Source organism: Leuciscus leuciscus, assembly GCF_965113295.1.
Source record: "Leuciscus leuciscus genome assembly, chromosome: 1".
NCBI lineage: Eukaryota > Metazoa > Chordata > Actinopteri > Cypriniformes > Leuciscidae > Leuciscus > Leuciscus leuciscus.
In genome coordinates this window covers 59895294-59920909 of record NC_138725.1, presented here as the reverse complement: position 1 = coordinate 59920909, position 25616 = coordinate 59895294, and the positions used below count along the sequence as shown (strand labels likewise).

Sequence of the window (25616 nt, the reverse complement as noted above, 5' to 3'; positions counted from 1 at the left end):
AATAACTTTGTTTTGAAATAATTTTACATGCACGTTAAACTGCAGTACACAGCTCTCACTGCTCAAAATTTCATATGAACTGCTAAAATAAAGCTGTAAAAAACAAATGCAAGAACAAGCTATGAAACCCCATTATTTCTCATTATATTTTCATAGTATTCAAATAAACAGTAAAAATCAATCTGCAAAAATCTTATAAAGTGCAATTAATGGATTTGCATTATCTACAATTCAAATTCTGGTGTTCCATGCAGGTTATATATTGTCATCCAAAATCTCTTTCATGATTTGAAAACAGGAATGGCTCAATAACAATTACAATTTATTGATGGGTTTAGTTCAAGGCATCAAAACAAAAGTAAATCATTTGACCATGTGTCATCTCTTCTCTAGCAGTAACAAACTTTAAGAAGAATATCTTTATCTGGTAAACAACAGCTTCTTTTAAGCAAACAATAGTAGTCTCACAAGCACCGACGTAATCAGTGTGTTCACCATATCCTGCATATCTAACACAGCAATCCCACAAAACCCAGTATCAGCTTCACAATGCTACCTTGTGTTTACTGCTTACCTTACGAAACCTCAGAAAGGTCTGCAGTCTGGGCATAAGCGTACGGCAAGCCTTACGGATCACCTCTTTCACTTCCATCCGAATGGTTATCAAAATAAAATTCCTCTCAGAAAAAAAGGCATATCAAAACTCAATAAACGGAGCAATTCCAGTAGGATCCTGTCACCATTGGTGCTCGGGCCGTAATTACTGTGTTCAGACCACATATGAAAGGAGCGAGAGTTTCAAAACACCACAAAATCTGGAAACGTTTTTCCGCCGAACTACAGCTCAGCTCAGTATATCAGCAAGTATACAGCGAGCAGAGATTCACAGAAATTGCGAATTAACATCAGGTTTTAGGGGAAGGGCATATCAGATTATTTGACAGGAAAGCTAAAGGGGATCTCCTGAGGGTCCAACACGCATGTTTGAGTGCACATACAAACACAGAAAGCTCAAATGGGAACACAAACTAACTGCTGTGGGTGGAGGGACTATCATTTCCTCTTGAGGTGGAGTAATGCTAATTAAAATAAACAAACATAATCATATAGGCTCAGTAAACATCCTGTGATCTGTCAAAAGGTCTAATGGACAACAATCAACCGTTTGAAGTAGGCCTAAAACCAAAGCAATAAATGCAGATATTCGCAATTTTACGTTTTAACGTTTCAAGCACGCTTTAGTGTATGCAAAGCCCCGTCATTCCAATAGGGGAAGTAGTGCTTGCAAACTGAAATCACAAATTTTGTCTCTCCCATTACTTCCTCTTTCCTATGTGCAAAAAACTGGGTGAGACTTCTAGTGTAATCAAATCAAGCGGTAAGAGATCACAGGCTGTGTTTTGTCATTCAAATAAAACCTCAAAAGCCTGATTTCACTTTAAAGATGGCCCTATGGATCTGTATCAGCATTGCAATCAGAATCATCAAGTTAACAAACAGTGAGAACAGGACAGATTTAACTCAACTCACAAACTATTACTACGGTTCATATTTTAGGGATGTTTTTAAACCCCTAACTCAAGGTATGCACATGATATAAAATTGTTTGGCTTGAGGAGAGGTGGTATAACTTATCTATGCAAACCATTTAAATATTGTCCAAAAATATCATAGGCTTACACTCTGAATGAGGGATCTGAGCAATATCTGTGATAGTGTGGTGGGATGTTTTGCACAGGCAAGCAATGTACTGGTAGTTTTATTCAAAGAAAAATAGTCTACTAGCATTGGTGTCAAAGAAACTGAATTTGAGTTTGTTTGTTAGTTTTTGTGCCATCTCATTTTGACTTCACACTGACACACACAGGCGTGTTGAAGGGTTCAAGGGGGACAACAGTCCACATTAACTGTTACTGCATTACAATTGTGTTGTTTACATTCATGTTTTAGAGGAAAAAAACTAATCTGTAATAACTAACACTGATTTTTTTTTAAATCCCTCAGGTGCAGGTAAACATATTTCATTTCTATAACCCATGAACTATTGTCAACATATAGTATACTGCTGAAAATCAATGTTCACTAAGTAGGATGTTTGGTTAATCATTTATGTTTCCTAAAGTCTCAGAATAGTCTTATGACGTGACATTCCAGCAGTTCTTCCTTTTGCAGCAAAACAATAACAGAAACCAGGAATCAAACAAAGTCCATATCCTTTAAACTGCTGATCACTTAGGTCTTACTAAAAGCAAACCTAAATGAATTATATATATATATATATATATATATATATATATATATATGAATAAAAGTAATGGAATTCATGCCAAACCAGATGACACAACCATTAGTCACAAAAAACAAAACAAAAAAAAAATCACGTGGACACTGATTCATTAGGTCAGATAAATTTGTGAGTGGTGACTCCCTGTCAAAGTTTAAACGCAAGTAAATAATAATTATCTAAAGTTTTGAGGACACAAAACTAAACTTATTAACATTTTCATACATCTGAGAATTTTTGGCTTTGTCATGTTGTAACTGCATTCATTTCCAACTTTCGAGTAAACCCCAAAACAAGGGCTTTAAATAACCAATCTGCACAAATATTATCAATCAATGAAATCCTGATTTACAGCTTATCAGTGCAGTTCAGAGAGCAAGTAGCCTTATCTGCTCATAATAGCTCCACTCCAGCGAGAAGGCAAAACAAACGGTCTACAATGAGTTTGTGTGTGTAAGTGTGAGAGATAAAAAGAAATGACCGAGCAGAGGGAAAGGACGCAATAATTCTCAAAGAAAAAATATAAAAAAGAAAATAGAAGATAGAGAAAATATGTTTTTTAGTAGCTTCAGAACATGCACACCACAACAAGATGCTCTTTTATGCTGGCTGTTGTTGAGTCACCTTAATCTGGGGTATACAAAAGATCTCAAGCTTTTTTTGCAATCATTTTAGATAAATAGCCTAGCCTACTATAGCTTTCTTTTAAATATTAATATTTATATAGGACAACAGGTTTAAACCAAACTAATAATTTTAACCTGGAAATAGACAGTTTTAGTATTTACATTAAGCAATGATGAATAGTGATAATTGATTATCCCATCTAAAAAAATAAATAAAAAAACACACATTACATAAATAGGCTACACTGACACAGCATGGTAATCATTTAACAGCAATAATGTCCACGTTCATAGTAAAACAAGGCGTGGACCTAAAGTCCACTTTTTATTTTTATCCGTAAATTTCCACAAAAAAAAAGAAAAAAAGAAAGGTATTAAGCCATAGGCTGCATACAACAATGTACTGTGCACAACACAAACGAAAACTGACAATATCCCATCTAGCCTAAGCTACACAAGCTCCAATGGAGTCTCGCGAACGCTCGTTATGATCAGCGAAGCCGTCTAAAACCCGCGCGAATCAGTTAAGTTCTACCTTGTAGTATTAGGTAGGCCTAAAATAATACCTGTATTTGCTTCGGACGTTTTCGATGAATCTCACCTGTTTCTCCGACTCCTAGCAGAGTCAAGTCCGCCTCCCTGGAGCCAGCTGCGCCCGTGCAGGTAAACTACCACACAACAAGTTTAAGGGAGCGTCGAGTCGACCCACCTTCGTTTTTTTTTTTAACTCTTTCTCTACCACACTTACAGCGTTGTATGGTTTACACGGGCAGATACGAATAATAGCCTACCTACTTGCGGTGTAAAGCGAAAGTGGTGTATCCTTGATACGTTTATTCCTACATTTAGCTCTTCGCAGTTTACCGGCCATCTGTCACGCTGAGGGTCAGAGGAGAGGACACGGTTTGCTGGGTATTCACAGTGCCTGTGGTGTGGGTTAGGGTGGGAGCTGTTCTTAACTTGTTTGGGTTTTAAGCAGTAAAATGAGATTTGGAGGCCTTCAGGAAGAACTCCTCCTTTTGTTTTGTAAACGTTCTGGTGGCTGAGGGGCATTTTAGCAGGAATGGACCAGCTGACATCTGTTCTAATGGTTGTTGCCATAGACAAATAATAGAGGTACAATTGCCTAGCCTACACATAGCTAAAAGCAGTAAAAGTGAGCCTATAGTGATTACAAGTATTCTCAATACCTGAATTGAGCTCATGGACATTCTTAAAATATGGTGACAACCATGTACCTTAACTTTGCAGTCATTAAAGAGACATTTTAAGTGTTTCATATAGCCTAATCCACCTTATTTTTCTGGTATTTGTAATTGAAATGTGTCCGGCTTTCTGCGTTATTTGCTTTCAAGTTATTTACAAAACAGCTCATTATGCTGTTTAATATTGCAAATGGTATTTCTTACCATATTATTTTAATGTAGGCCTATGTCTTAATTATAAACATGCTGGTTTGTAGCACACACAGTTTTACAGTTTACTTTGATATATTCTTCTAGTTATTTTCCTATAGCAGCTAATAAATCAAAAGTCTTGCACATTCACAGAAAACACCTTACTTCCACGTTGAAAAATAAGGTGGATAGAAGCATGAAGTCATCTGAGGACCTTCAGAACCGAAGCTTCACACAGTGCTGGTTTTGTGTGAAACATTCGTCATGTACACTGATGTAGACAGACTAACAATGGCTTTGAAACCTGATACAGGTGCACTGAGAGCTCCACTCCCGCTGTGCCTCTCCCCTTCTTTCCTAACAAATTCCAAGCTATTCCCAAACAAGAATGGAACCGACACTCACTGAATTAATCTATTTCTTGTGATATTTAATGAAAGGACAAAAAAAGATGTGGGGAAAAAAATTGCACTTTGTTGGCACTGTATAACTCAAATTCTTTGGAATGAGGTGAAGTTCAGAGAAACTGAGAACATGAGAGTGAACCTTCCCTGGAATTTTGTAAAAATGCTTTGTGGTGAAACTGAAATGAATATGAACATTTTATATTAAATATATATTCTTAGAAAGTTATTTCTTTAAAAAGTAAGCCAAAAGCCTCTCTCTTTCGCTCTCACTCTCTCTCTCTCTCTCTCTCTCTCTCTCTCTCTCTCTCTCTCTCTCTCTCTCTCTCTCTCTCTCTCTCTCTCTCTCTCTCTCTCTCTCTCTCTCTCTCCTAGTTTCAATGTTTCAGTGGCTTTTTGATAGTTATTTGAATTACCAAAGTAACAGAGAATGAGACAATGAAAACAAAAACCTTTCTCTTTCATACTCAGTCTTTATCTCTCTCTCTCTCTCCCGGCCTTGCTTTTTGCCAAATTTCAGTGATCTTCAGGATCATTTACTGTTTTTGAAACGGAGAAGCTGAAAGCATCTGTGCTAACAATGGTAACCTTGCAGCTACAACACCAAGCCTGACTCAGATCCCAAGATCTGTGTTAACAGTGTCTCAAGAGATGAACATGTTCCCTTTAAAATGCAAAAAGCTAAATTATACTTTTTTACTGTACTGTTAGGAATATTGTCTAATAAAATATTAGGAATATTGTCTCATTATATTTCAGGTATGATTTTGACTGAAAACATGACCTGCTAGAAATGAGATGTCAGAGATGCCTCACTACATAAAATAAAACCTAACCCTGTTGTGACATGCCCTGTAGCTCTTATTATTAACTGAACTCAAAACTCAAAAATTTGTTCACACACATGAAAAAAAAAAAGGGATGGGCGCCCTTACAACCTGTAAAGAGACACGAGTAGCCTTAAGTGCATTACATAGTGAATGCGAACACAAAAAGAAAATGAATTTGGAATGTTTTCTTCGGATACAGTTTGTCAGTTAAAGGGATAGTTCACCCACTTACTCTTCCTCAAGTTGTTCCAAACCTGTATGACTTTCTTTCTTCTGCTGAACACAAAAGAAGATATTTTGAAGAAAGTCGGTAACCAAACGACTGATGGACCCCATTGACTTCCATAGTAGGAAAAAAAAATACTATGGAAGTCAATGGGGACCAGCAACTGTTTAATTACCAACCTTCTTTAAAATATCTTCTTTTGTGTTTAGCAGAAGAAAGAGAGTCATACAGGTTTGGAACAACTTGAGGAAGATGACAGAATTTTCATTTTTGGGTGAACTATCCCTTTAACAGGGTCGGGACTATCATTGGATATTGTTATGCACACATGATGCATTATGGCATAAGTTTCTTATTGGATGAGAGTGTCTATAGATTGTCTTTCAAATGGTAAAACTTAGAAGCTTTACTTCACTATATCCATCCCTCGCTATAGGAAAGGCTGTAATATCCTGTTCTGATGTCATGTAGGAAGGCCTTATTGTGAAGCGGCTCTCCTTTATTTCCCGTTGTTTTCTGTGCTTTATTTCATCTGGCTCCAAAACAGCTGAGTAACTACTTATTTAGTGGACAAAATGTCTCATTGATTGTGACTTGATCGCATCAAGATCATGGCTGTCTCAATGTTCTGTATGATTTTGGGTAATGATGAAACTGTACTGTAGCCTACACTTAATGTTAGCGTCCTTGAGCTTGGAAAAGGTGCTATATAAATTAATTATTATTATTATTATTGTTAGCATTTATAGTTAAACTCGATTCTTTACGGGAAAAAAACATGTACTACACTTTATGCAGCATGACAACATCGCCTCCTTGTGGCCCACTTTGATAACATGGACAAACATTTCCTTTGATACACACTTTCTGTTCTACGGCTTTTCCTCATAGGATTTATGCTCTGTTGCTTAACAATCCTGCCAAGCAGAAATACTCTATTTGTCAAAAATACACAAAGGTCAAAAGTCATTATGTAACATACAACACTTATTTTTGTTCTACAATAGAAACGGATGAAAAATATATGTAATATGAAGATACTCCATTCAAGCGAACTTTTCTCTTAGAAAGATAAAAAAACAGAAACTTGAAATTACATTATAGTATGTGTGAAAGACAATGCTGTAAATGTGCTCAAAAGATTGTTCACATTTTTCAAATCTACCTGTACAGAAATAGGTTAGTGTCATTTAAGGAACTGTCAAAAGTAAAATTTGGAAAGGGAAACCAATGCCACAAGAGGATTTGAAAACATGGACTTTTATTTCTATTAACTAGCGCGATAAAGGCTGTTACCTGCAAGGCATATATGGTCTTCAAACTTAAATACCTTTTTTTAACTTTATGTTAATTTGACTTAATTTAAAATGACACTTATTGCAGTTATATGAATTTGAATTTGAATTAATTTCAATCCTGCATCCTTAAATATGAATTGTTATTTCTACATTCTGTTTCCTCAATTTTAAATTCTGGAAAGGAATACAAATCTAAAACACATTATCAATTCAATTCTGAATGGGGCACAAAACTTAAAAACAAACAGGTAAAACTGTACCTTTATTGCTGGAGGTGAGCATGAAGAGTTGGTCTGAGGGTCTGGCAATCCATCAGGTGCTTTGTCAGTCAGTGACAACAGGTCTAGATTCAGGTCTGATATGGATTCATAAATATTCTCAGAGTCTGGTGATGGCAGTGGTTCTGAACTGGAACTTTCACTTTCAGGCTCTATTGGGGATTCTAGCTCTGGAGACTTCCTTTGAGGCCTGGTCTCATTTAGGTTCTTGATGACAGGGAGCTCCACAGGTTTGGCAGGGGTAGGTCTATGGAGGGGGTCGGCTGGGCTGAAGCTGGGAACCCTAAACTTATCAGTCGCTGTTTCAGCTGGAGCAGTGCGAGAGCCGAACAGCAGATTGGTAGCTTGACTCATCCTCTTCTTCTGCTGTGAAGAATCTGAGGCAGAAACCGTGTTCAGGGAGAGGAGAGATTCAGAAGGTCTGCCATGTTTGTAAGAAGGGGGCTCATGCAAATCCAAAGGAACTCCAAATGTCGACATGCGGTTTTCTGCCTTGTAATTCCCTTTGGAGCGAAGTCTAATTGTCACCTCGTCTGGTTTGCGTATCTCTGTGAGGTCAGGCACCGCAGGCCTCACGTCAGGGGCTGGAGGCTCTCTTAAGTCCAGAGGTGAAGGGATGTTGGGTGGAAGCTCTTTTACATAATTAGCAGGGATGTAAAATGGCTTGGCTCGTTCATCTTTGCACACATGCCACCAATGATCGTTTGTTTTGTCCAGGAGGATGTAGCGCTCGTTGGGTTTAATGGACACCATGTGGCCATCCCGGCCCGCATATTCATATTCAAACTCCACCAATACTAGGCCCACGCTGTGTAAGGACGTCATCTTTCCCGTCTCACCTTACCCTTTAAGGGAATCAGGCTGGAATCAAGGCTCAGGAAAGGCCCTCCTGTGTAGAAAACAAATGAGAGGATTATAAAAAGCAGTTTGAGCACAAGACACAGATTACTGTTAAATTGCTGTTCTCATATCTGAGTCATAAGCAAAGAGCACCTGCTCTACTAGTGTAAAAACAACAGCACTTTGGCTGAACTTTCTACTGGTCCAGCTGTTCAGGAATTGCCCAACAAGCCTGAATGAGATAGATCATACTAGTCCTTACCCCGTTTTTTAAAAACTGCAATAGGTAGACATAACAAGGTGCAGTCACTACAAATTCTGCAATGCATTCCACAGTAAAGGCAAGCACAGTATTTCATTTAATCACACAGGACCACATTCCAAGAGCTCTTGATCATTTTAAGCTGACAGTGGAGATCTTACCTACTCCTTTTGTCAACAGCTGATGTTTAACTTAAGAGAATTTAAGGCAGGCAGCTGTGAGGTAGTGCTCAGATATGGACCAGTAACTGAGGTTAAATGCCATCGTTCTGATCAATGACCTGAAGCAATCAATCTAGTGTGGCCTCCAAAGCCACTCAAATAAGATTAAAGCACCCCCTTTTTGCAATGCTCTTGTAGTTTAAATAAACAGGATAAGATTGTAGAAAATTGCATAATTTAAATGTACTAATCAGGGCTGCATTTCCCAAAAGCATCGTAAGAGTAAGTAGATTGTAGAACCATTGCCACCAATGGTCTCTAATATGATCAACTTAGCTCACAATGCTTTTGATTGGTTGATGAAAGATTGATGAAATATATATATATGTATATACAGTATATATACAATAGTCAACATTTGAAGTGGATCAGAACCTTTCATCAACCTTTCAAAACAATACCCGTTCTTGTCTTAGGACAACTTTGATTAACTTTTTTGATCCACTTCTTTTCTGATACTACTGTATATATATATGTGTGTGTGTGTGTTTATAAAATTATATTGATTGACAGTTCATCTTGTTTACTCAGTCCTCAAAGAGATTCACCCCTGACGCAACCGTGGTTTAATGTTTGCATCTCTATCGCTTGTTAATCTTTTGTAGGCCTTTGTGGTTTGACTACTGCCTGTAAAGGAAAGGAAGTTGACTCTAATACGAGGACAGATAACAGCATAGTGTCACTAGTCAAGGTGCTATTTTGATTCAGCTGCCAGCAAATTATGTAGAAATTAATCTGAGACATTACAGACAAAGGAAATTATGCCATTGTCATTCTAAGGAACATTGGCTACCTTTACATGCACAACTTTTGTTTCAATCGGACTGAATTCATTCCAATTGATGAATCTGAACGTAGTGTTTACATAAATGCTAAACATGTGATCGGGTTGATGTGCGCGTTTATATGTCACAAGCTTCAAATCTGAATATAATTTTTGATTTTGATTCAGAGTTTCCTGCTGTTTGCGCATAACTATTCTCCTACATTGGTTCTGTAAGGCTGGAAGCTTATGCTCACTGATCTATATAGAATGATATTATATAGATCAGTGCTTACGCTGCTATTTTGAATCAATAATCGGAACAAAAGGCAGTTGAAGGATGATGTGTATAATTCAAATATTTATCTGACTCCAATATAATTAATCTGACTCCATTAAAGTTGTTGTTATTCTTTAACCTCTTATTCTTTAAAGTTAAAAGTCTTTCTTAGAACTGATAGGAAAACGTGGGATTTAACCGGAACGTTTAGATAACGAAAGTTATAATCACTTTAGCTTTCAACATATTCAGTGATAAAAGATTCTCAAAGCCTTTAAAAAAGGCAAAGTTATTTATTAAGTTACATTTAAATATACAGACAGTAGAATGGAACAACATACTGTATATAAACTTAGTTGTAACAAATAATGCACTGTCGTGCAGAAGAGGCCGTAAAAGCCTTTCTTGTAGTATGAGGTTATGCACCGATGTGCGGGAGTGGCGGGGTTAAAGCCTTTCTCCTAGATCAACAGTTACCTTTCCTTCTTATACCCTGAGCAAAGCATTGTTAAACATGAGTGGAATACCAACACCGAAATCAACCGACAGGAAACCAAAAGATGAGGCAAATGTGCGGTGATCAAGGGGGGGGAGAAGAACAGTATTCTCCTCAAATGCATGTTTAACCAATAGTACCTAGATTGTATAGGATACTTTGATATTTCTATTAAGTTTTTTTGTGCCACGTTTAATTCACATGTATAGCCTACTTTAAAAGGATTTCTGAAGTAGGCCTACTAGGGCAGTAAAGAGTTCTGCCCATATTTGCTCAGCCCTACAGTTCTTTATTTGTTTTAAACAGCAGACTTAATATTTATCCATTTCTGGTCATAATTTGGAGTAAAAGAGCATATGAACCGTTGTGCCGTGCTGCTTATATTTTATATGCAGTAAAAATGCCCCTCCCCGCGGCCAAAACCAGTCGTCTGTGGATGAGAATCCGAAACAAGGACTGGTGGGATGTTGTCCTGCTCCACTTCACAGACACAGAGGGAAAGGAGAATTTTATAATGACGGAACACTCATTTATATGACCATTTTTATTCAACGGGAAGAACAGCTTGTTCCGAGCGCCATACGTCATTACGCTATTTCAACGTCATTGCACATTAGTAGTCCAGTTTCGGTTTTCAATCCGATCAATTGTTTACATGTTCTCTCGATCGGATTAGAAAAGGAATAAACCACCTCTTTCAACCCGATCGAAGTTTCATTCGGATCGAGCTCAGTCGGATCGATTTAAGGTGTTTACATATGAAGGCTTTTCAGTTCAACGGATCATTTGGTTGCATGTAAACGTAGCCAGTGATTGATCTAATTGCTAAAGCACTGGAGAGGTGATGCATTTTTTCCAATTCTAAGGCAAATATTACATTGCCGCACCTTTGATTGTTTTTTATTAACTAATGAAGCACTGTTTCACTTGATCTTTTAAAATTTTTGGTTTTCGTCGTGACACTTTTTAACAGACTTCCTTCCCCTTGCTGAGAAGGAGAGAGGAAGACTGGGTTGCATTGTCAGCAACTCACATTAGCTTTCTACTGATTTGAGATGTGTGTGTTCTGGTTATGGCAATATATACGTATATTTAAATACATTTGATAACTTCAGTGCTTGCCAGGAGCCACTTAAAATGTGAATCCCTCACACCCAATGTGCCTTGATCTTTGTAAACATCTAGTAGTTGTTTGAAGCTGTCAAAAGTAAGCAAGCTTGCTTTAATCAAAAAATTCTTCAAGGATCTTATTTGTAGTTATTTTATGTCTAACCACAGCACTCTAAACCACAAGGCAAACACATGTGCTCTGGGACTATTTTCATTAGATAAGCATTTAGGACAGTATCAGGTCAAAATTTACAGTATTTAAAAGGGTGTCTCTTTAGAATTTCTTGTCACAATTGAAAGAGCCTGCTGTCATGAGACGTGGTGTTTTTAGCTTTTCAGTTTTAGATAGTTTGGTAAATTTGTATTTAGTTGATTTATTTCATTATAATTAATCAATTAACCGGTGAATCAGAGTGGAAGAACACTTATTTTCCCAGAATGTGTTACATTTCTGCAATTCAATACATTTCTCCTCATGTAATTCAAATTACAACTTCCTGTCAGGGATGGCTAAATAAATTCATATGCCAACTCCTCAACTGAAAGGAAGCCTATTCTTCAATTATGAATTTACAATGTCTGAGAAACTCTCAAAAGCAATTCATTTGTGGGATATGTAAAAACACCCTTGATGTAAGCAATCTGCAGACATATTGGTTCAGTGAAACACCCTTACGGCTACTACTGCACTGGAATGTAATGTGATTTGGAAAAAAAAAATCAATTTTTTTTGCCACTCGTTTGTCACAAAAATATTATTTTATCTATTTAGGAGACTGGAAATTGTTCGTCTCCCAACAAAAAGATAAGGCCAAATGAAATTAATTGCTCTTAGCAATATGAAAAGGAGAAAAATCAATGTAGTCTACAGAAGACTTCATCAGCCTCTTGCCAAAACAACATCAGCTGCTGTTTTTTAACAAGTCAAGACATGCCTCCCGAGAGACAAACGAGACAAAGAACACCACCCTTGTACAATTGAAAAAGCTAACCAAGAGAGAGTCTGTAGACACCCAGCAGTCCTTCCTTAAATAGGGAAGTAAATGGTAGGCCAGACCACCTTCTCGATTTATAAACCAGGGGGTGGCAATGGATCGAGAGGAGGCCTTGTGGTCTACCAAAGGAGCACATTGCACAATCCAAGGAGGGAGTGGCCAAAAGCACTGCTATACATTCGATTCTGAGAATATATCTTCTTCATACTGATATGCTGTCATGCCAACTTAGATCTCAGACTGGATACTTAATGTATTTCACAAACAGTTCACCTTGGAAGGGGAGAGCCAGAACCTGTTTCACAACTTTTTAGCCTGGAGTTGAACAGCAGCAAAGCAAAAATTACAGAAACATCAATGTGATTCATCATGTTGGAGCGGTTTGAAAAGAAATCACCTTCTGCACAAGCTGTCTTTGGGGGGAGGGGTGTCCTTCCAGTTGAAAATGGCTTTTAGTGTAGAACAATTGGAGGAGGCCGTTCCCATTTAGACAGTGTTTAAACACGGAAACTCCTTGTTTTTCTCTAGCCTGGCTTGCTTTGACCTTGCTGTGCTGTCTGGATCTCTCACAGGATGTTCATTGCAGGGGGGAAAATGGTTCCCTATGTGATGTGTTCACTCACCCTGCAGCACCCGGTCATTTTTAGAATTAGATTTAGGGCTGTCCTAACACTTCATATTATCCCCTGCCACATGTTGTCAGTCCAAGGTCTCAACATCCTCATTTTGTTTTAAATTGTCTTTTTCTATCTGTCATAGCCTGTCAGGTACGGAACATAAAAATACAAGAACAAAAAATATTAAAAGTTATTGTCTTCCACCTCTGCTTCCTTGTTACATTTTTGAGAGTGTGCCAGAGACTGTGTACATGCAATATTAAAAAAGAATTGAGGAACCAAATAGTTCAGATAGCTTTGTTTATTAAACAGTAACTTGTTATTTGTTGAAAATGATCAAATCTAATTTGTGCATGTGAGCATTCAAACATGCACCAGGTTTGATGTCAATAATCTCCAACTGCATGGCCTACATTAATTGTGATAGAAATGCAATGTGATGTGAAAGTTTTGGCGGATGTGATTTTCAGCAATTAATAACTTTGGTCGGTTCATCATGCAGAGCTACTGTATAGCTTCAGAAGACTTGGAATTTAGTGCTCCTTTCATATGGACTACTTTCTGTCTAACATTGCCTTTTATGTTACGTGAAAGAAAGAACATTTTACAAGGTGAGTAAATGACAGAATTTTTATCATTTTTAAGTTAACCAGTAAACCAAACTTAGAAGTGTACAGTAAAAATGCTTGCAATTCAAGATTCTAAGCAAAACCTGCTGTGCTTTCAGATTTGAACCCAACCAAAGCAGTGGCCTCAGAAAGTCAGAGGTGTTATTTTGAGGTGTGCACACAGCGAAGACCTGAGGCAGAACTGAGATTGGAATGGGCCGTGCACCTCGGATAGCTGTACCAGATCTGTGGTGTTCCAGTTTTCCCTCCACCCCCACCCCCACCAGCCCAGTCACCTCAGGAATGCAGAAAGAGCACTCTCACTCTGTGAAGTCTACGCACTAAATGCTGAATACAGCCTGCATACAAAATGTTTCTTCTTATCTTTCTTAACAGGTTCCATTGAGCTTATGAAGCTGAATTACTAAGGTCGGAGAACGATGAGATCCAAAGACACTGAATGACAAACGTTTCTCACATCACAATTTCACCTATCAGCTTGACAGCCTCAGTTGATCGACGTGCCACTGACACAAAACAAAACTCTAAGAATTATCACAGATTTGAGGATGTAAAACTCAACACCAGAAATCAAAATCAAGTGCTCTGATTTTTTTGGTCTCACATCACAGCGTAAGGCGGCACACTGTGCCTTCTCTTTGTAAACTGCAACAAGTTGCTGTTTATGTGGGCAGACAGCTGTTTGTCACGCAACAAGACAGAAACAGAAAATAAGGAAGGTAGGAATCTAACAGATAAAAAAAAAAGGCCAAAAATAAAAATGCGACGTACCTAAAGAATGAATACAAAGTACATCTAAAAGAAGCAAATTCATAGAAGATTACCTGCTGAGGCAGGATCGGAACACCATCTTCTCCACACCTTTGTTTCCTACTCTTCTTGTTCAAGTTAAATTTGTAGGATCCGTCTCCTGTTTTTCTTCGTCTTCAAATCTCTTTTCCTTTCTTAGAAGCTCACTCCGCTTAATATCTTGGACGGCACCGGTCTTTTGCCGCCGCCGCTTTGACGTTCCACCTCTGACAGTTGTTGCTCAGGGCCAGTGTGTGTGTGTGTGTGCCTGTATGCTTGTATGTGGGTGGGTGTGTATACACGCTAGTGCTTTGTGCCAGTTTCAGCTTGCCTGCCTCCTCAGTCTGCATTCATTTCCTGTTCCAGCACACATCACAACTTCAGAAGATTCAGACAGTTAGCAACAGGAAGAGAGAGATGAGGGTATGGTTCAACTGAATCAGAAAGAAAAGCCTTGTAATGCGTAACCAATTGTTATTCCACAAAAGCAATAAAGCATTACTCTGACAAGATGATGTTCCTTATTAAATAAAAGTTCTGCAATGTTACTATGTGTTTCAAGCTGTGTTGTGCCTCATCAACAAATCAGGTCACTGGAAAGTTGGTGGGTGAAATCAATCAACAAAGCAGTAGACAGGAACACATGACCAAGACTACAACTGACAGGATGTTTTAACTTAGAAATAGTTTCCTCACCTGCAAACAGAAAGTTCTGCTTTCATCTCTGCTGTTCACTCGTGTGAGTACAGGCTTATTGACATCTTTCAGGTCCCAGCCAGCAGTAAAAGGTATTTTTATGCTACCCTACAGGCTCCCTTGTGGCAGTTTCATGCACTCCTGATGTCAACTACTGAATGAAAAACATCAGCTATTGCAAGTGTTCCCCATGCAGTTTCTATGAATAACACCCAGTGGTTGATTCACACCCATTTGGGCTCTCTGGTGGTTTCTTCCCTCCCTTCCAGTTTGCACAACCTCTGATCACATTTAGGCTGGATAAAACGGAACGACCACTAAATATAAATACTAAGAAATCTCACACTGAACAGTGAACACTAAGGAAAAACCAGGAACAAAGAGGTTGATACTCACCCTCACATGTGTGAACAGGACAACACGCCCCACCCCTGTAGTAAAAAAGTATGTTTTCTGGGTGGGGCACGTGAAGATTTACTGTTGCCTTTGGACTCTATACTTTCAGTGATGTCCCATTTTAGCATGCTCTTGGAATGTGGTGCAAATGGTGGAATTTTTTGTTAGGATAATTCAATGAATCAGCTGTAGTTAGGTCATAGAACAATGTTCAAGTTACTCAACATTGTTTAGTGAACACAGTCACATGGTGCATTTAGCATTGTTGGAAACTGAGTGTGTTGAATGATGCATGAACGGCTAGTTTTTTTGTTTTTTTTTACAACTGTTAAAAACATGTATGCATGTTATAGTTTCCTCTGAATTAATTAATTATTTTTTTTTAATTATGTACCTGTTGTGAAACATTTAGCAAAATTTTGCAAAACATTCTGCACATAGTAATAAAAGGTGCTGCTAGTGCCATTTATACATTTTAAATGAGCAAAATGGTTCACAGGCAGAGAGTGTTTTTAACTTTTCTGATTTGGCTAAAATAGTGGGCTGACATGTTTTTGTACTTTACAAAGGCAACGACTGTTGCCTTTGGCTTGCTCAGTTGGGGATATTTTGGGGATATTTAATCTAATTTTATCAATCAATAAATTCCTCTTGAAACAAACTTTGTTGTATTATTTTAATTTAATACTGTGAAGCTGCTTTGATACAATCTGTATTGTGAAAAGCGCTATAAAAATAAACTTGACTTGACTTGACTTGACTTGACAAGGCTGTCACTAGACAGGTGTGATTTAGTCATGTCTTTCAGGTAGTTGGGGCATTTTCTGTTCCCTGGAACTAACAACTCCAAGAAGTACATTTTTGGCAAACAAATTATTGTGTGACCGTAAACATTCCATAATGACGTATATTTTTGAGTGTCAGTGTTTATAGGCATATTTACTGTTGGTGATGAATGAATGGTGAGGTGATGAATGATTTATATGGCAGGATTCAGTGAGGACAGTCTATTTCTGACTGTAGAGGGTGCATTATGATGTCATTTGTGTCATAACTGATGATATCATTTGTGTTGTGGGAAAGAAGTCAGTTTATTTTATGTATTTTTTTTTTTAAAGTGACAATCATTTGAACGATACAAATTATTGTCTCTTTTTAAAATATGTTAAAAATTTGTTATTCTAGTCTAAACTAATTCATGCAAAAGTATAAACATATTTTATAAACACCATTTGCAAAAGTTAGAAAAGCTCAAATTTATTGGTAATCAGTGGTATTTTGACACTGTCCCTGCAAGGCCTAGAAACATTCACATGTCTGCCTTTCTTTCTCCCTGCAGTCCTCCCTCTTCCTCATCCTCTGGAAGGAAACCCACTCTTTCCTGTTCAGTAAGCCAGCCACATAAAGTTTCCTCTTCTCAAACGATCTCATTTCCTGCCGAGGATTCACATGTCCTTGCTCCATACACACTCTGGAGTAGATGACATGTACAGTAGGCCTATAGTGTGTGAGTTTTGGATGGTGCATAGCCTATATACGATCTTATGACGTACTGAGACATCACATCACAAAAGCAGGTGGTGTGCAGCTCTTGATCAGGTATGAACATGTCCCAGTAGTCTATATCTTAGATTTTTCCCCCTCATTTGAAGTAGATGATCTTTTGTAATCTAGCAAAACATCTTTTTTTCCCCCTTTTTTTTTTAGCCCAAAGTATGTTTTGCCCCTCTGTCAGATTCAATTTTGCAATTCTCTGGACACAGCAGTTTCCTAATTCAGGCAGGCAGTTCTCACTTTTCAAATAAGCCTAGTAGGCCTACTCATCTAATATATAATTGAGGCATAAGCACAAACTAGACCAGGCAAGCAGTGCACGATATAAACATTTATGCTTAACATGTTTCTTATTTGTCAAGGCATGTGTACAATAAGAGGACAGTTAACAACACAAACGGTAAATAGATGCAGATAGGTGGTAACTACATTTATTTCCCATAAATAAATCTCGGTTTCTCGAGAGCATAAGCCTTGCATGTGTAAAGCTACGAATCTCACAGATTTGTTTAATTGTCACAACAGCAATGTTGGGCTGCCCTCTACCGACGGAGATTTGTAATAACGCAGGAATAACAAATTCAAATGATTTTAGATACGATATGATATGACATTAACACAGATTTTGTGCAGCTGTGCGGTTTCTGTTTTAAGACTAGATGCGTGTTAGCCTAGAAGCAGCATTCAATTCTAGGCTACTTATATATATATATATATATATATATATATACAGAGCCGCCTTAACCCAATGTTAGGCCCCGGGGCTGAGAGGTTTTGTAGGCCCCCCATCCCCTCGATTTATAGAGTCTCATTTTTAAAAAAGTGTAAAAGCCTATCTAGGTAATCTACATCACAAAATGCATTAGTTTCTTTCGAGACCTACAACAGTGAGTTTTTTTTATATTGTTTTTAATTTTAATATTGTTATTAACATATCACTGAGCACATAAACACAAGACACTTTATTTAACAACCATACCAAGCAACTAAATTTCAACTTTATGCAAATGAGAAGCGATTTTCGCGAACGACAACCAATAGGAAAGAAGCCTTTCAGTGGAGCTCAGCTTCCGTCACCGTCTCGAGTGCACTAGTGCAGGCAAGACAGAAGAGTTCAAGGGCGATTTCACTATTTTATGATTTGACTGTAACTAACCACAAACATGGATATAATAAAATAATGCATGGAAAAGAAACTGTCGACAGTCAGTGAGTTTAATTTGTAGATTGATCGATCGTTAATCTAGTAGCCTAAATGATTTAATCCCTGAACACTGCTGTGTGGTAATATAAAAACACTCTCCCAACAGCATACTGTTTCTTTTGAGCCTAATTCCTAGTCAAATTAAAATTATATAGTTGTATAATATCACTTGTGATGGTGTTTTGTATAGATGTGGCCAGGCGAGCAGTCTAACGCCTCATTCGCGCCGCGGGACCTCTAGACGCGCGTAAACGCGTCTTTGCATTGACATGAAATCACTCGCGCCAGACGCTCTATTCGCGTTTGGTGTGAACGCACCATAACAGTAACATTAGAGCGACAGCACTACCAACGTCCACAAGCGACTAGCGACACAGCGACAAAATCTGACCCAAACACCAATTTAAACTAAATTATTATAGCTAACATTTCTATTTTTTAAATTCATTATTTGCTTTAATTTAGTCATTTTCAATGGCTTTTAATATCTTATACCATATTAAGGCCAAAGGTCCTTCTTATATTATACATAATTTATTTCTTATATAGCCTATTACGAATTTTATTGGAAAGAGCAACAATGTTTTGGCCCTTTAAGATGAATCGTACTTTTTATCTTTCTAAATCAGAAATAGAGTCTAGGATTTTTAAATGAATTGACAAAACAAAGAGAGATATAGGTAGTTAATTAACGATTTTTCCTTTGAACTGAAATAGACACTTAGGCCTTTCCTTTATTTTATTTTTTTTTTATTATTATTATTATTATTTTTTATTATGCCCATATCTTCACGCGTATAGCCAGGTGTACAAAGCAGTTGTTTTTCTTTTTACAAGACTTCGTCGTCCATAAGACACAGCGTGATTTGCACAACATATGTTCCAGCATTAATATACTTTGCTGATTCTTTGAAAAAGAAAAAAGGGAAATTTACACAATTGCAATCCCCGATTGTTTTTGACGAAGTTTTGAAAATATTGTTTGCGTCATAATACAAGCATGGCCATGGAATTGCTAAAGGAATTCTAAGGAAGAGCGCAGACACGAGGTCACTATGGAAACTGAAAGTGAAATGCTGTATGTAAACAATGAGGGATTACCACTAGCCCGAATTTCTGACATCATCACCTCACACAAACGGTTTGATTATGTCACCCTAATCAAGAACGCATGCAATTGCTCTTAAATAATGTTGCACATTTTGTGCATGATTTTATCATCATTTTTTTAGGCTATTTGAAATAAACTTGTTTTAATAAATAAAATGTAAGAGTGCAAAAAAAAGTGTAAAAACTCTTTTTTGACTAAATGATCTAACAACGCGAGATTGTACCTAAGAACAGAAGATATGGATAACGTAGGCTACAGTAAACATCCTAATTTTGACATCATAGGCTAGGCCTACTTGGTTGATGATGTCGTTGCGTCGCCTACATAATAGTGATTATGAAATTCCCGATTTTTTTTTTTTCCAGATGAATGAGATCACTCTCACTGTGTTTTCAAGTTGAGTAAACTGCTTTAGATCCATCTCATTGCGTTATCAAGGTGAGAAAATGAACTTCCACCGTGATGAAGAGAACGTGATTCTTTCATTTTCTCCTTCTGAAACTTCCAATTGTAATACCGCTGGGCTTCCCGCTCTGCGCACCTGCTCAAGGGAATGCAAATTATAGGGTTTTTTTTTTGTTTTTTTGTTTTTTTTGGAGAACACTATATAGCCAAGGTCTTGCCATGAACTATCCATATCGTAGTATTCATATCGTTTGAATTGTAGCACTGCACTGCTGTCAATATAAAACCATGAGAACTTTTTTGTGTTTTCTGTGGCTTATCATTTTTCCGAGCCTATTTGCAGAATCCTTTATTCAGGAGAGAAGGAATTTGTCTAAAACAATTAAACTTCTGCATGAGCTGGTGAGTAGTCTAATTTATTATTTTAATCTATTTTTCTATCTATCTATCTATCTATCTATCTATCTATCTATCTATCTATCTATCTATCTATCTATCTATCTATCTATCTATCTATCTATCTATCTATCTATCTATCTATCTATCTGTCTGTCTGTCTGTCTGTCTGTATGTCTTTTTTATTTATTGTTATGCACACACATGGTCCATTAATCTATTAATAAATATTTATGGATTTATTTAAAAAAAAAAAAGTTTCTGGAATAACAATATAACATAACACACTGTATCAAGAAAACAACATTTCATAGGCCTACTTTAGTAAGGTTAATGTGAATTTATACATATACCATTGTTAATTTTATTTTAAATATAGCCTACAACTTGTGTATTAAATATTAACCATTAGGTTAACAAATAGGCCTACTTAACAGTATAGTGGGTATTGTTTTAATATGGAGCTTATGAAACCCTCAAGTAAAAGTATGGTTCATTGTTAATTCATGATACCTAATGGTTTAATGTTATCAAAACTGTGACTGCAATATTTCATCGCTTAGTGGTGAAGAACACACCATGAACATTGACATGTTTTTTTTCTTTCTCTCAAAGGGCCCAAAAGAATGCCTAAAAGAGGTGGAAAATGCCACGTCTGATCGCTTCACGAGTCTTCCCAAAGAGGTAGCTAGACAAAATATCAAGAAACAGTATACAGAAATGTTAAATCCTGGAGACATATGAATACTTCAGATGCAAAAGCCTTTAAGTCCGTCTACGTTTTCTTTAATATTAACATTTTTATCAGGCTCCTCCTATGTATAGGTTTCTACCTAAGTACCGACATGGGCTGAGGCTGGGATCTAGTGAGATTGAAGTGAAAGTATTTGATGAACGTATACTATGTGCGGGGAGCATTCACTCAATATTATTATCTAATTTTTGACATAGGTGGCTTTTAGAGGCTTTTGTATCGGAGGTCTTCATATCTTCCTGCTGCGTTTTATTTGCAGTCTCCCTGTGTTTTGTCAATGAGCCCAAAGAACTTGATTTGCTGGTTCAGGTGTGCCATCATGATAAAACTCTGCAGTGAGGTTGATCGCCAGAAATATTCAGCACTGTTGGAGTTACTCATTGTTTTTCGCATCCTGATGGTTTGACAATTAATGTTTTGTCTTTTTTTTATGTGCACAGGAAATATCCCATGTACTGAAGATATTATATAACTCTACCTTCGAGCTCTTCAAAAAGAAAAACACTCATGGTCACTGGAACAAAGATGCATTCCAAAATCTAATGGAGCACCTCAACCGGCAAGCTAGATCAAATAGCGTAAGTCACGGGCATTACTTGGGCTGAATCAAAATCGACTTTTCATTTTTTGACAATGCTAGATTGTAATACAATGTATCGTTAATATCTAGGTCCCGGCGATGAGCTCTGAACTTGAGACGCTGGTCAAGAACTTCAAGTTGCTTGATCATTTTCTTACACAGCAGGTGAGATATGCAGCAAACGACGCGCTATACCATAACAAAAAAAAAAGGGTTTAGCAGGTGTTTGTACCTTCATAGTTCAAATCTATGATTAATGTGTGACTCTTCTTTCCTCCAGAACTTTAGCCGCTGCGCGTGGGAGATTGGGCGCGATGAGATTTTGGTCATCATGAACCACTTCAGCAGAAAGACAGCACATAGAAAGAGACACAATTAGCCTATACATAGTACATGTAGTAAATTAAATGTTGGCCGTAATTTATTTATATGCTATTTATTGTTTTTCTTTTGCACTTTTCACTTTTCATTGAAGTTGAGTTCGTAAAATGAACGAATGAATGAATGAATGAATGAATGAATGAATGAATGAATTTCCAGATTAATATTAGCCTAATATGCCATTGTCTAAACTGGCTTTAATGGCTCTGCTCTTATTTATTAGAATAGAACAACTAATCTACACTAAAAGATCTACATCGAGCAAATAAACTATTGTCTGTTATTAAGCAAAGCACAGGGCATGTGCTATGAGGGAATGTTTCGTTTACATGTTGAATGAAGTTTACAATGAATGTCTAAATGTCTTTGTAACAAATACTCACCAATGTTCATCAAAAATAAATGCAAAAAACAAACAAACACTTGTCTCTCAAATTGTTCTTTCATATCATTCAGTTACAAGGGGGAATATTCTAACCAATAAAAGTTATAGGCTATAGTTTTTATTTTTAAGTAAAAAGATAAAATCAGACCGTTGGGGTAAGATGTACCAAGTGGCATGTTGTTACTTGTCTTATTATTTTTAAACGGCATACTTATTGTGATTCATGGGGTTATTATTTAATATTTCCATTAATTAGTTCAGACATCTTGGCTTTTATTAAAACCTAAAGGTTAATTGAGTGAAATCATTCAATTTGATTTCAGTGTTTCTATTATGACATATCTTACATTAAAACATGCCAATTAAATATGTAAATAATGTATATACCTGTGCATAAGTAATATAATAATATTACCTTTCAGATAAATCTCATGGAATTCTGCTTTGTCTGTCACCGGTTATTCAATTATTCAACTAAACTGTCAAAATACAATTTTGAATAGCTCATTTAGTATTCTACATTAATGACACTTTACAAAATATATAATTATTAATAATAAACATAAAAAGTGATTTATACATATGTATTTGACATCTATATGACATTTTGTGCTATAACAACTAAATTAGCAAATGTGTCTATTTATTTCCTATAATAATACATCATCATCCAGCACATGCTAAACTTATATCTAAATAGTTGCAGTTTACAGTAAAAGTAGAAGGAGACCGGGGATGGTTACATTTTTTGACATTTCTGTCTGTATATTGGAGGGTTTTTGTTTGTTTGTTTGTTGTTGTTGTAAAAATTACTTTTTAAGCGTTTTATTCAGCTTTTTATTCAAAACAGACTTTTTAATATAATGGTGTGTGTGTGTGTGTGTGTGTGTGTGTGTGTGTGTGTGTGTGTGTGTGTGTGTGTGTGTGTGTGTGTGTGTGTGTGTGTGTGTGTGTGTGTGTGTGTGTGTGTGTGTGTGTGTGTGTAGCAAAAATGAATAAAATTAGCAAATGTGCACCAGCTTCAACAATTGAATACTATTTGTGTGTGTGTGTGTGTGTGTGTGTGTGTTAGCATCATCATAATACAACTGAATAATGTGTGTGTGTGTGTGTGTGTGTGTGTGTGTGTGTGTGTGTGTGTGTGTGTGTGTGTGTGTGTGTGTGTGTGTGTGTGTGTGTGTGTGTGTGTGTGTGTGTGTGTAAGCATGTCTGTTACTGTCAGTCATAGTAATTGGCAATAAAAAAATGCCATACAATTCTGCCACAGATCAGACTTTCCCAGCTCTTTTACATCATATGCTCTCTTCAAAATGCTGAGAGACACCCCTCAGTTTGTCTTTCTCTTCCAAGACCCAGGTATACTGAAATTTGAATAAAAATACAACTTACTTGGGGTAGGTTGTTATATTCACTGCACTGATGTAATAACTAACCCGTCTTGCTGTTACAACTAACTCAGAGTCCTAGCCATGAACTAGCACTCTTTACAGCTAACAGCCAAAACACCAACAACTTACATGCAAAATATCTACACAGACACACAATAAATAATTTAACTTTGATGAGCTTAACTAAAGCAGGAATTTTTAAAAGTTACTTTCAGAGGCGAACAGTAACAAAGTACATTTACTTGAGTACTGTACTTAGGTACACTTTTTGAGTATTTTTACTCATTATTATTTCTTCTGGAAACTTTTAACTTTAACTTCACTACATTTGAAAGACAAATATTGTACTTTTTACTCTGTCAAGGTCCTTGAGTATAAAGTAGTAATATCAGTCAGGGGTTGCATTTTGGTTGGAAATAAAGATGATTATTATTTTTCTTTTTTCAATTCAGTTGTTTAATTTCTATAGGTTGTATAACATTCTAAAAGCTCTTAATTCCACAGATACTCAGAGGCATAAGGTACTGTAAGTATTACATACAACAATGCAACAATAATAAAACAATGCATTGGCATTTACTTTTTACTTTTGATACTTAAGTACTTTTAAAAACGAGTAGGCCTACTTCTGTACTTTTACTTAAGTAAAAATCGTCTTTACAACTTTTACTTGTAACAGAGTAATATTTGACCAGTGGTAGGCCCATCTGTACTTTCACTCAAGTAAAATTGTGTACTTTGTCCACCTCTGGTTACTTTCTTACATCAAAATGAGTTTTTCTGCTCTAAAAACTGTGTTTTCTGCTCACATGTGGAATAAGGACAAAACCGAGCATGTGTGAAGTGAATCAGGTGATTTGTAACTTGTTCCTGGTTGGAGAAATTGGAAGTGTTACAATTAGCCCGTATTAACCATCGCCGGTCTCCCCTATATCAACATTGTTCTTTAGCATGAACATTTACAAAGAGAAGAAGAAGGCGAAGAAGTCGTCATTACTTTTATTCACTGTTTGTATTGCTTTGGGCTCTGTCCTCATGCAATATTCGACAGAAAAGGTGAAGGCGACAGCTGTGGTCGAAAGACATCAAACACAGGTATCGATGCGTGAACTATGAAACCAGGAGCCCACTCTCACGAAAAGATTTTATCCCCCTAACTTTCTTTCCTTCCTTCACTTTTATAAGACCTACTGTGAACAAAATGTGTGCTGTAAGGACTTTCTTCGTGACACTTTTGGTCTCACTCTCAGGTCAGCAAACTGCGGTCAAAACTCAAAACACATCCTCATTACATCTGTTTCAATTTATATGGCTCGTCTTTATGATTTTATCTTGCCATCTACAGGCAAATAGGTGCAACATCTTCAAAGTATACGGTGCTCAACGCATGCGTTGCCATATTGCCCAGAAATGTTTCATTTAATCGTACAAAAAGTGAATACTGAGTCATCAACTTCGCACTCAGTAATAACCAACGAGAGATAATCACTGTGAAATATGTGTTAAATAATCCAAGAACAAAACAGCCTACATTTGATTTATCTGCAGGGTGCAATGTTTTAGCTTTTTCTTAGGTTTGTTTTAAAGTAATGGACCATTATTGACTTGATTAAATTGCCACACTCGATTGAGTAGCCTAACTGTTTATTATTTTTTATATTTGTTCTTGTGATTGTCATAGGCTACTACATTTAATCAGTGAAATTTAGGTGCAAGCTGTCCATTAGCTGGTTGCAGATATCATATTCCAAAACACCTTTTTGTTAACAAGCTCGAAATCAGCTACCCTGTTCCAAAACACAATAGGTCCATATAACCTGGATTAATTATTAAATAATATTATTTATTTTTTCCAAAAAAAATGTTTTAACAACAACAAAAATGCTTTAAAAAAAGGTTGAAAGTAAATATTGAGATGTGGAATTACAAAAGATGAGGAATTACATTTCATTGCACCATGAGAAAGTGCGGTGAAATCCAGTGAGAGCTTGAGGTTACGTCAGCACGTTGACGTTGCGTGA

General features: G+C 36.8%; 2 protein-coding genes across 6 annotated transcripts in view; one reads left to right on the top strand and one right to left on the bottom strand.

Moving 5' to 3' along the window:
* The window catches only part of arhgap27l (Rho GTPase activating protein 27, like), a 29011-nt gene extending 13656 nt beyond the window's left edge, over positions 1-15355 (bottom strand). For 2 of the 5 annotated variants that reach the window (XM_082177761.1, XM_082177762.1), the window contains exons 1-2: positions 14381-15355; positions 7326-8232 (exon numbers count right to left, since the gene is read on the bottom strand). In XM_082177761.1, coding sequence (XP_082033887.1) covers positions 7326-8168 — 843 coding nt within the window. In that variant the 5' untranslated portion in view covers positions 8169-8232; positions 14381-15355. The remainder of the gene's footprint in view (positions 1-7325; positions 8233-14380) is intronic. The other 3 variants (XM_082177758.1, XM_082177759.1, XM_082177760.1) reach the window with 3 other exon arrangements.
* Positions 15356-19897: 4542 nt separating this feature from the next.
* LOC309481900 (uncharacterized protein) lies at positions 19898-22226 on the top strand. The gene is made up of 5 exons (XM_082147003.1): positions 19898-20113; positions 20723-20791; positions 21302-21439; positions 21532-21606; positions 21722-22226. Exons 1-5 carry the CDS (start codon positions 20000-20002, stop codon positions 21818-21820), a joined length of 495 nt encoding a protein of 164 aa, XP_082003129.1. The 5' UTR covers positions 19898-19999; the 3' UTR covers positions 21821-22226.
* The last annotated feature ends 3390 nt before the right edge of the window (positions 22227-25616 follow it).

Coding starts and splice junctions, on each gene's coding strand:
- LOC309481900 (XM_082147003.1), top strand. CDS start 20,000: ATGAGAACTTTTTTGTGTTTTCTGTGGCTTATCATTTTTCCGAGCCTA. Junction 21,440..21,531: donor GGCAAGCTAGATCAAATAGC/GTAAGTCACGGG, acceptor GTTAATATCTAG/GTCCCGGCGATGAGCTCTGA. Junction 21,607..21,721: donor ATCATTTTCTTACACAGCAG/GTGAGATATGCA, acceptor TCTTTCCTCCAG/AACTTTAGCCGCTGCGCGTG.